At 47.2% G+C, this 15,908-nt stretch overlaps 1 protein-coding gene across 14 annotated transcripts in view; it reads right to left on the reverse strand.

Moving 5' to 3' along the window:
- Positions 1-15,908, reverse strand: part of ubr4 (ubiquitin protein ligase E3 component n-recognin 4) — a 66,772-nt gene that overhangs the window by 13,622 nt on the left and 37,242 nt on the right. For 6 of the 14 annotated variants that reach the window (XM_065285935.2, XM_065285932.2, XM_065285925.2 and 3 more), the window contains 24 exons: positions 9,214-9,441; positions 8,959-9,116; positions 8,697-8,868; positions 8,157-8,358; positions 7,861-8,024; positions 7,557-7,773; positions 7,189-7,405; positions 6,541-6,573; positions 6,173-6,236; positions 5,909-6,043; positions 5,648-5,822; positions 4,356-4,496; positions 4,157-4,278; positions 3,534-3,645; positions 3,334-3,464; positions 2,358-2,535; positions 2,139-2,243; positions 1,776-1,931; positions 1,529-1,697; positions 1,221-1,425; positions 996-1,109; positions 604-813; positions 369-518; positions 59-286 (listed from right to left, as the gene is read on the reverse strand). In XM_065285935.2, coding sequence (XP_065142007.1) covers positions 59-286; positions 369-518; positions 604-813; positions 996-1,109; positions 1,221-1,425; positions 1,529-1,697; positions 1,776-1,931; positions 2,139-2,243; positions 2,358-2,535; positions 3,334-3,464; positions 3,534-3,645; positions 4,157-4,278; positions 4,356-4,496; positions 5,648-5,822; positions 5,909-6,043; positions 6,173-6,236; positions 6,541-6,573; positions 7,189-7,405; positions 7,557-7,773; positions 7,861-8,024; positions 8,157-8,358; positions 8,697-8,868; positions 8,959-9,116; positions 9,214-9,441 — 3,786 coding nt within the window. The remainder of the gene's footprint in view (positions 1-58; positions 287-368; positions 519-603; positions 814-995; positions 1,110-1,220; positions 1,426-1,528; positions 1,698-1,775; positions 1,932-2,138; positions 2,244-2,357; positions 2,536-3,333; positions 3,465-3,533; positions 3,646-4,156; positions 4,279-4,355; positions 4,497-5,647; positions 5,823-5,908; positions 6,044-6,172; positions 6,237-6,540; positions 6,574-7,188; positions 7,406-7,556; positions 7,774-7,860; positions 8,025-8,156; positions 8,359-8,696; positions 8,869-8,958; positions 9,117-9,213; positions 9,442-15,908) is intronic. The other 8 variants (XM_065285936.2, XM_065285929.2, XM_065285928.2 and 5 more) reach the window with 5 other exon arrangements.

Here is a 15,908-nt window from a genome sequence, read left to right on the forward strand (position 1 = left end):
TGAACTAACAGAGGAGAACGAATCATAAAATAAGCTGTCACACAAGTCTGCTACTCACCAGGCTAATGAGCGTGTCGTACTGCAGAGCAGAGCCTGATGTTGCCGTGACGATTCCTCCTCTCAGGAAGATGCCCTGTTCCTCCAGAAGCTTCTTGATGCCACGCATGTGAGAGTCGAGCGTGTGGAGATCTCGGAGCTGACGGTACTTCTCTTTGGAGCCACAGATGAAGAGCAGGAGCTTTCGTACCTGCCGCCTTACAAACGGCGTCTGCTGGATCATCAGATACTAGAAGGGAAAGGTGTTGGATTCATTATAAATACTTAATGGATAACTAAATATTAATACACAGAACTATGTGTATTAATACCTCTGACAGGAAATAGAACCAGGAGTGATCAAAGATTGGCGGTGGGATGCGGGGATTGGCATCTGCGATTTTCTTGATCTGGTATGGCAGGCGTAGGACCATTTCGGTGAGGAGCTGAGAGTACGCTTCAAACACATCAGCAGCATGGCCCTGAGAAACACATCCATATAAAACAATGAATAGCCATGAAAAATCCTCTTCCTCCGTAATGTTTAGATAACAGCTGGCCTCTTACCTTGACATACTGCCGCAGGAAGAACGGGCTCATGTCGGGTGGTGAAGAGGATGTGTGGGGTTTGAGGAGCTGACTGGTGGCCGTCGGCTCTTCCTCACCCTGCTGGGTCTTCCAGAACTCAAGCAGGGACTTAAGCACATGCAGGCAGTAGTCGATCGCTCCCATGCTGAGCAGAGCGGTGGCTGTCGCGTTGGAGATGAGAGAAGACGACTGACGAGAAAATGGAGATGATGGAGAGAAAATTAGATTATGTTTTATGCTCGCTGCTGTGCAAACTAACAACATTTTAGGTAAGCTTTAAATTTCCTGAAGGAAATATTGGTGGTTGGTGAAGCGAGAAAGGGCTTAGATTTTAGTTTTGGGTGACATTGATGCCAGAATGTTGCAGTTACCTCAGAGGAAGACTTGGAGCCAGACTTGGTGCGGGACATGAAGACACTGAGAAGTCTCATGATGACCAGGTGCACCTCATTGACGGCACTCCGCTCATTCTTCTTTGAAACATCCTGAAAGCCAAAATCACTTGGTCAACAACCTTACGTTCACTCTCTTTTCATCACACATCTGTGTTGCTTCAACACTGGATGGAAACAGGGCTTGCTGGTGTATCTTCTTACCCTCTTGTGCATGCCAAGCTCAGCGATGAGCAGGGCCAGAAGGTCGTCGAGAGCTCCCTTGTCCTTCTCGTCCTCTCCGTCCAGATCTGTGGTCAGCATAAGAACAACCTGCATGTAGGGGATGGCCTGAACTCCACCCACAGTGTGAAGCTGGGGCAGATGCTGAAGGAGACGCTCCAAAAGCATCAGACGAACCATGTGCAACCTGGAAAGCATCAAGAGATGCAAAGTGAGATGCATATAAAGCAACATTTTTATCATGGCAACAATCTGCTGTATAATAACATTTACACCTCATGCAGACAGACCTGTTGCTAGTGTGGATGTCACCCTCCGTTTCCGCTTCCCCCTCAGATCCCTCTCCCTCATGTTGGGCTGTGGTGGTGCTGATGGCTCCAGTGCTGGAGCTCACACTTCCCGGTCCAGCAGGGTGACCTTCAACAGCCGCATCTCCGTATGCACTGCTGCGGCCAGACACTGAAAAAGAAGACCCAGTTAAACAAACCATACGAGCGCATATGATTTGAAATGAGATAAATGCTAACATCCATTTACCGTTGTGTTCTCCTGCGACCGAGTCGATGACACTTCCTCCACTCTCTGAGCCCACGCTGCCCCCGTGCTCGGCGGGAGAGGTGCGCAGCGTGGAGCCGTCTGTGGCCGCTGTGCTCCCCTCATCATCCGAGGCTGGGGCTGAAAGCATAACCAGAGCTGTTACAGGAAAAAAACAGCAGGCTTTGCTAAGGGGGGGTTTCTAAAGGTGCAAACAAACATGTATATACACGCATACAGAAACAGCTGTATAACTAAAAATGGATGTAATTGATTTAAAGATTTATGGTTCAGGCTGGTTGAGGAGGAAGAAAAAAAAGGCATTTGAGCATGCAGTTATGGCAGTGGAGAGATTGGTGCAGTTACCTGATGCAGTGGTGTCTGATAAGGTTCCTGCATCCAGAGATGAGGAGCTGGGGGCCTGGCCAGACAAACCCAGACTCTGCAGACCCAGAGCACTGCTGCTGCTGCCTATAAAACCACATACAATCACATTAGAGACCTGCCATGCACTGATTTCTAAATAAAAAAAATGTTTTTGCGATTATTTAAACATGCATGTTGCATGGTGGCGGACACATTGACCTTGCTGGTCTTGTTGCAGACTGAGAGCTATGGCGAGCTCCACCATGGTTTCATCATCAGCGTCCGGGGGGATGTCCAGCATGGGCGGGAAGCCCTCTGCTCCTGCTAGTAGAGCTTCCAGAGGAGAAGGATTGCCATTGTTTACATTCTCTGCCGTCTCCAGAACCATGGACTCGGACTGCGTGGCAAACAGAGGAGAGAATTACATAACAACTGTCTAATTTAGACATACTAAACAAGAAACACCTCTTTTAAACCAAGAAACTTGAGGAAACCTCTATGTTAAAGGATTAATCCATTTGCTTAAAAAAATCCAGGTAATTTACTCACCACCATGTCATCCAAAACGTTGATGTCTTTCTTTGTTCAGTCGAGTCATTTATGTATGAATCAAGACCGTGAGTTTATATAAAAAATTGCCTTAAAGGGGAATCCGGGTGGCCCGTGTCATAGGTCCGTGACCCTAACACGGTGCCACAGAATCACATAATAGAAGTTGCTCTCTACACTCCTTAAGTAGCCTCCAGCAAAATTCATGTTAAAAACAAATTGTGTTGAGGAAGTGGAGAAAGTGACGTATGCCATAAAGCAGTCGAATTTTGTAGTTTTTTTTGTGCTCTGGTTACTACCCGAAACCCTAAGTTTTAAAGTAATAAAAGCGATACAGACCCCATCAGGCTATGGTAGACATGTCATTCAACCTATTTAAAGTCGATGTACTATCACAAGGGTCTTGAAAAATTATTATGAAGGTTGAAAAACTACATGGTGTCGCTTTACGTGTTGGGGTCCATTAAAGTCCATTAAAATGAGAAAAATCCTGGAATGTTTTCCTCAAAAAACATCATTTCTTCTCGACTGAACATAGAAAGACATCAACATTTTAGAATGACATGGTGGTGAGTAAATTATCTGGATTTTTTTTGACTAATCCTTTAAGATCTTTTATCATTAGCCTGTATTGGGCGAAACTCACCACCATCTCAAAGTCCCCGTGGTCCACCTCATTTTGTTCTTGACTCTCCTGCCTGCCTCCTTCTCCTCCAGTCAGGTTGGAGGATTGCATCTTGTCATCAGCATCATCATCATCATCGTCATCTTTATCTCCTAGGACACAGCAAGTTAGCAATGCATCTACATCCTAGAAATAATTAATCTACGCTATACTGCTCTTACCCATAGGTGTGTTGGAACGTGGTGGAGAAGGCAGGGTGACGTGTCTACGTTTGTTTCTAGGCCTCAAGACTCTAATCAAAGCCTGTTTGCAAGCAAAGCTCACAGAGTTGTCCTGATAAAATGAAAGCCATAGAAGTTAATCATAATTTTGTCTCAAGATCCAGTTTACCTTATAGACCCCTTCACGGTTCACGTCACAGGCGGTTCCCACTGCGCATGTCGGGGTCAGAAAAGTAATTACAGCAGATTGAGTTGCGTGTTATTCGGTATCGTAAAAATGCCTACTTACGTCGTGGGCTCTGAAAATCGCGCCAGGTCTTCCGTTAAGTTTTCGCGATTCATGCGAATCTCAAAAACAAATCTCAAAAACAAAAAAAAATACAACATCTGCGGCTGCAAGCTATTAACGTGCAGACTGGAACAATACAAATATCAAAGAGGCTTGTGATTGTAGTGCTCACTTCATTTGAGGTAAGTCATAATTTTTCAGCCCTGTTAGATTAAATTTTAAAGCCTCGATTGTATGAACAGTTTGACCCCATGCTGCGCGCGCACCCGATAGTCATTCAATGTTTACAAACCTTGAAGGGGTCTATAGAGATTTAAATAACTAAGAAGCTTACAGGGCAGAGCAGCATCTGCATGTAGATTTTTGATGCCACATTGATATAGTCCAGCTCACAGGTGCAGTAACCATGGATGATATCTATCAGAGCATTGACTGTGGCTTCGATGTGGGTCAGACCTTAGGAAAAACAAACAGATTAATAAATCCAGCTATCGAGGTTGAAATCAATGAAACATTGGGCTTTGATCGAATACCTGGCAGACAGGCCGGAGCCAGAAAAGCATTCTTGGGTTTGAGAGCATGAAGCTTCCAGAAGTTGCTGACCAACTGCATGATAAAGCTACAGCTCTCAGTATCTGCTTGTTTTAGTCCATCTTTCCCATCATCACCTGCATCTGAAGGGAGAAAAACATCTTAATTATTTAAAGGTACACAAACCAACAGATCATATAAACAACTTCTAAACAAAGCTTAAGGGCGTTCATACTTGTAGTTCGGTTCTTTTGGTCCGGACCAAAAAAAAAACTATTTATTAAAGGATTAATCCATTTGCTTAAAAAAATCCAGATAATTTACTCAACACCATGTCATCCAAAATGTTGATGTCTTTCTTTGTTCATTCGAGAAGATTTTTTTTTAATGAAAACATTCCAGGCTTTTCTCATTTTAATGGACTATAATGGACTCCAACACTTCAAAATTGCAGTTTCAACAGAGTTTCAAAAGACTCTTAACAAACCCAAACGAGGCATAAGGGTCTTATTTAGTGAAACGAATTTCATTTTTGGCAAGAAAAATAAAAAATATGCACTTTTAAACAACAACTTCTCGTCTATCTCCGGTCCTGTAACGCGCCAGCGTGACCTCACCTATTTACGTAGTGACGTAGAAAGGTCATGTGCTACATATATGAAACGCACATTTGCGGACCATTTTAAACAATAAACTGACACAAAGACATGAATTATTATCATTCGACATACAACAACATCAGAACGGCCCTCTTTCTCCACACTTGTAAACACTGGGGCATAGTTTCGCATTCATCATCCGTGATCTCTTGACGTGATGACGTATTACGTGAGGTCGCATCACAGGACCGGAGATAGACGAGTTTGGGATCGTTTAGAGTCCTTTGAATCTTCGTTGAAAGTACAATTTTAAACTGCATTAAGTGTTGGGGTCCATTAAAGTCCATTAAAATGAGAAAAATCCTGGAATGTTTTCCTCAAAAAACATAATTTCTTCTCGACTAAACAAAGAAATACATCAACATTTTGGATGACATGGTGGCAAAAAATTATCTGGATTTTTTTTAAGAAAATTGACTAATCCTTTAAGTCCTGGTTCGCTTAGCGTTCATACTGGCATTTTATAAGCAAACCCCTGTTTTCAGTGGTCTCGGTTTACTTGTTTAGTGCACACCAGAGTTCGGGTGGCAGCATTCACATTTACGCAAATGAACCGCACCCACTGAGCAATCGCACCGATTTCAATCAAACCGAACATGTCAAGTATGAACACACCCTAAAAGTACTTAGCATACCAGTGTCAGATTGAGGAAGTCTGGACTCTGTAAAGTGCACAAGGTTGTTGGGTCTCATGATGGCGATAGAGCGAGCTGTGATCACCAGCCTCTGGAAAACATCAGGGTCGAGTTCCTTCCCTTCTTTACAGGAGCTGTTCAGACACTGTACCGCATTGCTCAGCAGCGACTGATCCTATACATAGATTTAGCACTAGTAAGCAAACTAAACAAGCAGTCTGTGTGATTTTACATGTTGTGGTGTGGGATTAGCATGCGTACCTTGTGGTTGTGGTAGGCCGTACGGCTGGTGTGCAGACTGGCCAGGAGACCTTTGGTCTGCTGCTGTACTCCGGCCGGGGTGGGAATAGACAGCAAGAGGGTGGCCAGCTCTAGGGCTGCAGTCTTATTTTTCTCCTATTGAGAAACATAAATATTTATAAATAAATATCAAATAATCATGATCAATGTGACTATTCTGGAATCAAAACTATTGGATCATCCTTTTAATGACCCTAGTACAAAAACACAAAAGCACATCCTTGCCTTTTCATTGGGCGAACCCACAGCAAAGCAGCTCTCTAGAGCTTCCAGCGAGCTCACCACCAACCTAGAAATCAGATCACAATTAGACTGGAAAAACAATACATAAAAAAGTATCAGTTTATAATAACTATTAAGACATAAACTGTAAACCATTCCCAAAGCATATCAAATCATAATCGCATTATCAAACATTAAAAGCATTTGAAATCATTTATGTGATTAATGATCTCTTTATAAAAGCTGTAAATGTCCTGCATGTTGTACACCAGAGCAAGCTCAGTCTGCTCTCTCGCACACGCACACACGCACACACACACACGCACGAGCAGACCATCATGCACACAAGCAGAGAAAGGGCGATTACTAACCGGTCCAAGGCTGATAAGGACTCAGTTTCACAACTTTTTTATTGTTTAGGGAGCAAAGAAAAAGAAAAATGTGTGAGGATCACAGAAAAGAAACGTGTAAACATGATTTGAATGTCAAACACAGGAAACGTGAGCATGCAAGCATGATGTCATCATTATGATGGCAGCCACGGACTGGACCATTGCTATCTCATGGCAATTCGTACGTATTTTACGAGGTGGCTAATTTTTACGACCACATTCGCAAATATTTGTACGACTTGCATTTGCAAATGACATTGGGGTAAGAGGTGGGGTTTCGTTATTGTTTTGCACTATTAACTTTGCACAAATCCATAAAATTAGACAACTTGTAAAATAACATGTACGAATTTTCGTGAGATCAGGCTGACTGGACAGATCACACACACCCCTCCCCTCTTCCTCCTTTCTTCACTGCGCTTTCATTTATAATAACTGCCATCAATTATAGAAGTCTTGAGACAATAATATAGATTTATTAAACTAATAGTGAAATGAAGAGATGATAGACAATGAGATTATATAAATGACCACATAAAGATAACACATTTCTATACTACTGCAACTTGTAGGTTGGAAATCAAGTAAAACCGAGTAACAGATTGCAATGAGACCACACAGGTGTACCTCTCTAGCACAGTGCCACTGGTTGTGATGGGGCTGGTGACATCAGCGTCTCCAGCACCATTGCCCTGGTTAAGGTTGGGGCTGCACACATTATTGACTGCTGCTGAAGAGAAGTCTTCTGGTGGCTCATCTGGCCAGCCGAACTGCTCTTTGGTTTTGCCATATATCTTAACCGAGTCCAGCATGGTGACACCTGCTGGGTCAACTGAGGCACCAACTAAAACATTAGATAAAAGAAATAAATCAGTTTTTCTGGTCATGCACCAGCATAACAGGATGCAGTGCAGTACACAATAACCTTCCAAGTAGATGCAAGACCCTGGATTTGTTTGTCCCATGATGTAAAACATTTGCTATTAGACGCTTACTGAAAATGGAGAGCTTCTTGTCGGCCTGCAGGGCTTCCTCACGTGTGAAGGGGAAGTCGAACCAGCGAGAGCGTGTCAGGTTTAACTGCATGGTGCGTCCGAAGATCTCAATGTAGGAGGGAGCTCGTTCGATGGCTTGAGTGCCGATCTGTACCCTCATTCCAGTCATCACCATTGAAGTGTTATTGTTCACTACTTCCACCGCGAACCCTCCAGGCTGTCAGCACAAATTCACAAAAGCAGAGCTAAGTAACTGATATGACCCATGAAGCCATGGATAATCATTTTTAATTAAAAAAATTACCTTTGTGTTGGCCACATACATCCCTGTTGAGTTCAGGCGGTGTTTGATCTGCTGTCCATTGTAGACCTGCAGGAGGTCATTGCCTCCAAACTCCACCTCTGTGAGTTGCTGGTTGTGCTCGAAAAAGTCCACAGGGAACGTGACCTGACTGGATGTCCGTGTGGCTGAGAAACCAAATAAATGGCATATCAATTTGGCATCTCTCACAATCAACTCGGTACATATCACTTAGTGTGGAGACATTCAAGGTATACTATAAGTCAACTATAAAGATGTTTATATGTGGTGTGACTTACTGGCAGTGGCTGTTTTGCGTTTACGGACAGGTTTCATGATGCTGATGACGCTGCTGGGCTGCAGGGAAGGCTGCAGCCAATAGGATGTGTTCTCCACGTTGGCCATGTAGATACGCAAGCTGCCGTCTTCACAGAGCAGGATCATAGTGGTGCGCTGCTGCTCGTTGCTCGCTGTGTGACGAATCGCCACCATGTCTTGAATCTGAGGAGCATGGAAGCTTATTTTTGCATGCTCATAATAAAAGGAAAGCTATGGGTATAGACCATTTCAAAAGATGTAAACAACACTGGTCTAGAAGCACTTCCTGTTTCAGTTTTTTAACACTAGATAAACGTTGGGATAAAATAAACCAACAGAACATATAAACCTGAATTAACTGAAGTTAAACAAACATCTTAAAGATAATGATATACGTGAAATAAAAAAAAAGGTCACAAACTGTAACAGGAAGTGTTTCTGGACCAGTGTTGTTTACATCTTTTGAAATGGTCTATAAAACACATACATTGCAGCATAACAGTTAAACACAAAAAACTGACCTTAGCTTTTGCTGGCAGGGTTTTAATTTCCTGAATAAGGAACGTGTCTGGCTTCACCATGATGACCAGAGGAATCCCAGTGGTCTGCTGGACGCAGCACACCAGACCTGGATGGTTCATCACTTCTGACCACTGACAAAGAGCTGGAGATGTTTTACTGCCTCCATTCGAACTGCACATACAGGAAAAACAAAATCCTTAAGAGAAATCTTAAAATAATCCTGATTTGGAACATTAAATGCTTTTCGGAAATGCATCCTACCCTTTGACACTGATGGTGAAGAGTCTCTGGGTTTCCAGGCTGCTCCGGCTCACTGTGGCAGCGAATGACTTGCCCTGGCTGTAGCTGAAGAAGAGCATTTGCAGGACGTGGGAGTAATACACAGAGACTCCGCCTCCAGCCACCTGCCCATTACTGTCCTGTGAAGAAAACAACACGCTCAATCTGCAGCTACCCCTCACACAATCCAATCTAAATGGCTCAACTGAATATATAGGAAAAGAATGTTGTAAAAACCTTTAGGTCCTCATGGTTAATCTCCAGAACGTTGGTGACATAAAAGGGGCCATGTTGGGCGCTGCTGGACTCATCCATGACCTGAGTGTACATGTAACCAGCTGACGACATGATCACGATGATGTTTTTTCCCTCCTCGTTAAACAGGAAGGTAGCGTCTCTGATCTTTGAACTTGGTAGGAGGAAGTAGTACATGGGGCTCAGGGCATCCACAGATAAGTCATAGATCTAAAAGGAAAAGTGGTTTAAGTATGGGTGTTATGATAAAAAAAACTCACGGTTTGGATCAAATTACGGTTTTTGAGGCACAGATCGGATAATTTTTCGGATCAGCAAAAAATGGGTGGGAAAATCTTATTACAAAAACAAAGTTGCACATTAAGTAAGGTCTAAAATTAGCATTAGGTACAGAAATCGAATCAAATGAATAATAACACTGTCTTTATTGTCTGAATTAAATATAATTATTATGTTTCTGTCTTTCGTTTTGTTGTGATTGTTTTTCTGTGGTTAATTTGTAATATAATGAATACAACTGTATATGTGTTACTCGGAAAATGTACAAATAAAGTGGTTAAAAAAATAATTACTGTCTCTTTAAGAGAAGTACGGACTGGTTTCTGCCTAATCTATACATAAACAAATGTTTTATTGGAAAAAGAATACTGTGGAGATCATTTTGTTTGTATGTGCCCTGTCAAGAACAGAAAGATTTTATCTTCGCTTGCTTTTTGAAACGCGTCTCTCTGTGTATGCATTTTTGAGTGCACTTAAATGCGCGCACACACACAAACCGAGGGCGAATTCCAAAAAACGCAGCATAAACTCGCCCCACATAAAAACGTTACGTTGTTTTTCTTTGCTTTATTCACCAAATGTATTTTAAAGGACTACAGTATGAGACACAGTAGCACAACTCATTCTAAAGTTTACACATCAAGAGTTCTGATCTTTGAAGGGCATAGTGATGATCATGTCTGACTGGAGTTGGACTGGACACATTCAACCGCACGTGTGTCTGTGCATACAGAAAGCAGCCCACTTTAGCGCCTTTTTGCGATTAAATTGTTTAAAATCACTTGAAAATGATAAACCTTTCCTATTTATGTGTATTAATCCGCAAATCACATGCGAGCCGAACCGTGGGTCGTGATCCGGATCAACTGCGATCCGTCACACCACTAGTTCTATTTCACCCCTACTGACCGCCAGAGGCGGTGCTTAAGCACTGAATGATCCATCTCGCGCATGCGCAGGTCGAGTGTTTATACCAACAAAGTCACCCGTGACCCCTGATGCCTACGGAGAGTCTATAACTTCCGGTGACATCAGAGGATCTGTTCCTTTTCATCTTCTCGCTTCGCAGGTTGTTTTTTCCGCGCTAGCAAAAGACTAGGATATTGTGTTTCATTCGTTGCTGGTGGCCTTGTGGCATTGTATTGTCGGAGCAGCGAGTTGCTCGCCCTCCAAAGGCCGCAACGGAATCCACCGACAGGTGAGTTACAAACTTTTTACATAACTGCTCGTTTGGTGCATTTGTTGGTGACGGCTGTGTTTTCGCTCCCTCTCCCGACATTTGTAATCTAACGTTAACAGTTACCTTTAAATTATTGATTCATCTGCGATTTATTGTTGTAACACGGACGCGTTTTTGGTTGATTGTTCAGCTGCGCTCGTGTAGTTACTTCGTGCCAACTCGGTTGTGCCGGTTTATTTTGTTAAACGTCTTTTTGCGCTTTAACTGCGCTTTGTGTATTTAGTACCAACTCGGTTGTGTCGGTTTTTCGTTTAAACGTTCGGCGCTTAACTGCGCTTGTGTATTCGTGCCAACTCGGTTGTGCCAATTTTTGTTAATCGTTCGGCGCTTAACTTCGCTTTGTGTATTTTGCAACAACTCGGTTGTGCCAGTTTTTTGTTAATCGTTTCGGCGCTTAACTGCGCTTTGTGTATTCGTGCCAACTCGGTTGTGCCGGTTTTTGTTAATAGCGCTTACCCTTAACTGGCTTCACAACGTTTGCGGTGACGGTTGTGCTTTCGCTCCCGGCACCGGTACTGCGTTTAGTGTCTTATTTTTTCGTTGCCCTAAGCTGGTGGAGGCAGTGCTTTCGCTCCCGTTCCCAGCATATTTGTACCTCAGGGACTAGATTGGTGGCAGTGTTTCCGCCGAGGCTACCTTTTTTTCTCAGTTGCCAGCATGGTTGGCAACCACTCCTGCTCGGCCTGTATGGCTCCTCTGCAGCTTGAGGATGGCCATGATTTATGTCCCTCATGTCTTGGCTTTGAACATTTAAAGGAGGGTCTTTCTGACGACCCCTGCATGAACTGTGGTATCATGCCTCGGGCAGTGAGGGCAGCTAGACTGGCTGAGGTGGAGCAACTGTCGGGCTCTACTTCGTCGATTGGACATTTGACCCCAGCCCAGCGACTGGTTCCAGATCAGACTGGGCAGTCTAAACGTCAGGCTGCTGAGGCCGCAGGCCCCACTCCTGCAAAAAAGGCCAAGGGACCCCGGCTTGCCTCTAAAGTGGACCAACTAACAGCGGAGCTCAATACTATGAAGTCCCTCTTCCTGGCTTTCCAGTCCGGGACTGGAGCAGAGCCGCCAGATGATTTTGTCCCTTCGGCAGCCTCCTTGGAGTCGGAGGACGATGTGCTTTCCATGGCAGCTTCAGCTGGCCAGTTTAATGAATATGAGCCAGAGGTACTTCCACAGATGGGAGCCTCCCAACCTTCTGCGGCCGGCTCCCGTTCTTCAACCCATAGCTCTACTGGTGGTGTTGAGGACTGCTCTATGGGAGCCATCATTCGTATGGCTCTTGCTCGTCTCCAGTTGGACGTCCCGCAAACTCAGCCGGCTCCGGCCAGTGCTTTTTTCAGGAGTGTCCCAGCCTCCGTCAGCTTTACTGCGCCCCCATCGGAGGAGTATTTGAGGGAGTTGCAGGCATGTTGGAGGGATTCTAAGGCCCTCTCTCATGCAACGTCCGATGGCCAGACCCTGGCAGCCATGCAGGACGCACAGAAGTTCGGATTGGACCGCATGCCAGCAGTTGAGCCGACAATAGCGGCTCTTATCATCTCACCTGATGAGGCTTTGAGGCCGGATGCTAGGTGCCCTCGTCCCCAGTGCCGGGTTACAGATGACCTGCTCTGTAAGGCCTATGATGCAGCGGCTCGCATGGGACGCATCGGTAACTCCATGTCCCACCTGATGCTCGCTTTGTCAACTTCCCTGCAGGAGACTGAGTTGGATGCCTCTGTCCACAGCTTTAGCGATGCTTCACTACAAGCATTCGCATTGATGTCTAGGGAATTGGGGCGGTTGATGTCTACTCTTGTGCAGGCTCGCCGCCAGGTATGGTTGGCACAATCTCCTCTCACTGAGGCCTGTAGGAGAACCCTCCGCAGTGTTCCGGTGGAACCAGGGGAGCTGTTTGGTTCCGCAGCTCTGGAAGCGCTTGAGCGCACGGTCCAAGCCGGACGGACTCGACAGCAGCTGTCCGGGCTTCAGAGAAGCGTTCCGCCTCCTAGCAGGCCTAGAGGTCCTCCAGCTGTCCCACAGCGCAGCTCTCGTCCACAGGCTCACCCCAGGGGCTACCTAAGGTCTCTGCGCCCACGTCCACAGCCTGCTCAGCAGCAGGCACCGACCTTTCGGGTGCCTGACCGGCTGCCCTCAGGACAACCTCAGTCCTTTCCGACCCATCGTGCCTCTGGAACCTTTAGAGGCCGGGGACCCCGGCGCTGAAGCCCGGGGGTCGGCCGTCGGCTGTTTTTCCCAGCAGCAGCTCAGCTATTGGGCTGCCTCCACCAGGGACCCATGGGTGCTCTCAACCTTAATCCACGGGTACAAACTTCAGTTCCGACGCCGGCCCCCAGCCCATGGCCGGGTCAAGATGACCATCATAAACGACCCGGCAAAAGCCCAAGCCCTCACCCAGGAGTTGTCCGCCCTCCTGGACAAGGGTGCCATCGAGCCAGTAGATCCCCTATTGCACCCCGGGGGGTTCTACTCAACTTACTTTCTGGTAGCAAAGAAAGATGGCGGACTCCGTCCTATCCTCGACCTGAGGGGTCTCAACAGGTTCCTGAAGGTTCTGAGGTTCCACATGCTGACCACTGCAGAGGTTCTACGTACAATTGCCAAAGGAGAGTGGTTTACGTCAGTAGACCTGAAGGATGCCTACTTCCACATCCCTTTAGCTCCACACCATCGGCAGTTTCTGCGGTTTGCCTTTCAAGGGCGCCATTTCCAGTTCCGAGTGCTCCCATTCGGTCTCTCCCTCTCCCCTCGGGTGTTCACCAGGTGTGTGACCGCAGCCCTTTCGCACTTGCAGTCGCGGGGCATGAAGATTCTCCCATATCTGGACGACTGGCTCATCTGTGCGCCATCCCAGTCTCAAGTGGCACTGGACACGTCGTGTCTTCTCTCCCATGTGGCCCGCCTGGGCCTCCGGGTGAATTTTACAAAGAGTTGCCTGGTTCCATCGCAGGGCACGCTTTTTCTCGGTATGACTCTAGATGCAATCACCATGAAGGCTCGCCCATCACCACAGCGGGTGGACGACATCCTCCACCTCCTCCTCCTGTTTCGGGAGGGCAGGCAGTTACGCTATGTGGAGTTTTTGCGCCTCCTAGGGAAGCTGACGGCTGCCGCTACCGTGATTCCTCTAGGACTGCTGTCGCTGCGTCCCCTCCAGAGGTGGTTGCACGGCTTTCATCTAGATGTCCAGTGGCACCGACACAGGAAACTCAAGGTGTCACGTCGTTGCCTTCTTGCTCTGGCCCCATGGAGAGTAAGGTCATTTCTCCTGCAGGGCATGCCCTTGGGTTCCATTGCATCTCGTCGGGAAATCCTCACAACAGATGCTTCTCTCTCGGGGTGGGGTGCTGTGTGGCAGAATCGAACAACTCAGGGGCTGTGGTCTGTCCGGGAGCGCTCACAGCACATCAATGTTCTGGAACTGCGGGCTGTGCACAGGGCATTGCAGGCCTTTCTTCCCTTCCTGGGAGGCCGGCATGTGCTTGTGCGATCAGACAATGTCTCAACTGTGTCTCACATAAACCACCAAGGAGGCACCAGGTCTGCACCACTGCTGCAGGCGTCCCAGGACCTCCTGCTGTGGGCAGGGCCACACCTGGCCAGCCTGAGGGCGATGTATTTGCCTGGGGAGCAGAATCAGGCGGCAGACTTACTCTCCCGTTGCAAGCCTCCGCCGGGAGAGTGGCGGCTTCATCCGGATGTGGTCCTCAGCATCTGGGACATCTTCGGCAGGGCAGGGGTGGATCTCTTTGCCTCAGAGGAATCGACCCATTGCCCCCTCTGGTTCTCCTGGACGGAGAAGAGCAGCCCTCTGGGCCAGGATGCTCTCGCACACGATTGGCCAGAGGGTCTCCTCTATGCTTTTCCACCAATACCTCTGATTCTTCCAACACTGCAGAGAGTCCTCCAGCAGGGTCACAGGCTACTGTTGGTAGCCCCCTTCTGGCCGGGAAGAACATGGTTTCCACTGTTGTACAGTCTCTGCAACGGTTCACCGTGGCGCCTCCCAGACAGGAGGGATCTCCTGTCTCAGTTACAGGGCCGAATCTGGCATCCCGATCCTCATCGCCTGCAGCTGTGGGTCTGGTCACTGCAGGGCCCGACCCGCTGCTGACTGAGTGTTCAGATGGCGTCTGCAATACCATATTGAATGCAAGGGCGCCTTCTACCCGGGCGCAGTATGAGAACAGGTGGCAGCTGTTTACTACATGGTGCTCAGACAGGGATGTGGACCCTGTGCACTGTTCAGGTCCAAAGATTCTAGAGTTCCTCCAGTCACTCTTGGATGGCGGCCGGTCCCCGGCTACCTTGAGGGTATATGTGGCAGCTATTTCCTCTCGACATGCTCGGGTGGACAATGACACTGTGGGGTGTCACAGATTGGTGTCTCTTTTTCTGAAGGGTGCATGGCGGTTACGCCCCCCACGAGCACAGCGCGCCCCAGCCTGGGATCTGCACCTGGTGCTCGATTCTCTATGCTCACCTCCCTTTGAACCCCTGGCTCAGGCAGAGCTGAAGTGGGTCTCTATTAAGACTGCCTTTCTCCTTGCTATCACGTCAGCGAAGCGTGTTGGGGAACTTCATGCGCTCTCTGTGAGTAACTCATGTTTGCCGTGGAACTCCGATGGCTCAGGGGTTACCCTGTGGCCGAATACAGCTTTTCTTCCGAAGGTTTTGTCATCATCCAACCTTAACCAACCTATCCACCTGGCGCAATTTACTCCCCCAGAAGGGGAGGATAGATTACAGCGGCTGTGTCCCGTACGGGCTCTCAAAACCTACGTGGTCGCGACTGCGAGTATAAGGCAGTCAGACCAGCTCTTCCTCTGCTATGGTGGTCCTAGAAGGGGCTGTGCTCTCTCCAAACAGCGGTTGTCTCATTGGGTGGTGGATGTAATCACCCAGGCATATAAACGAGGTGGTCACCCCCTGCCATCCGGGGTGAGGTGCCACTCTACCAGGGCGGTCTCAACTTCATGGGCGGCCCTGCGCGGCGTGCCCCTGGAGCGCATCTGTGAGGCGGCATCATGGGCATCCCCAAGTACCTTCTCCAGGTTCTACCGGGTGAATGTCGCCACCCCCCATCCACTGGAGGTGGTCCTGTTGCCGGACTCTGTGCTCTCCTCTCAATAAGGTATGTGCTAAATTCCTCGTGACT

Source organism: Paramisgurnus dabryanus, chromosome 21 (genome assembly GCF_030506205.2).
Source record: "Paramisgurnus dabryanus chromosome 21, PD_genome_1.1, whole genome shotgun sequence".
NCBI lineage: Eukaryota > Metazoa > Chordata > Actinopteri > Cypriniformes > Cobitidae > Paramisgurnus > Paramisgurnus dabryanus.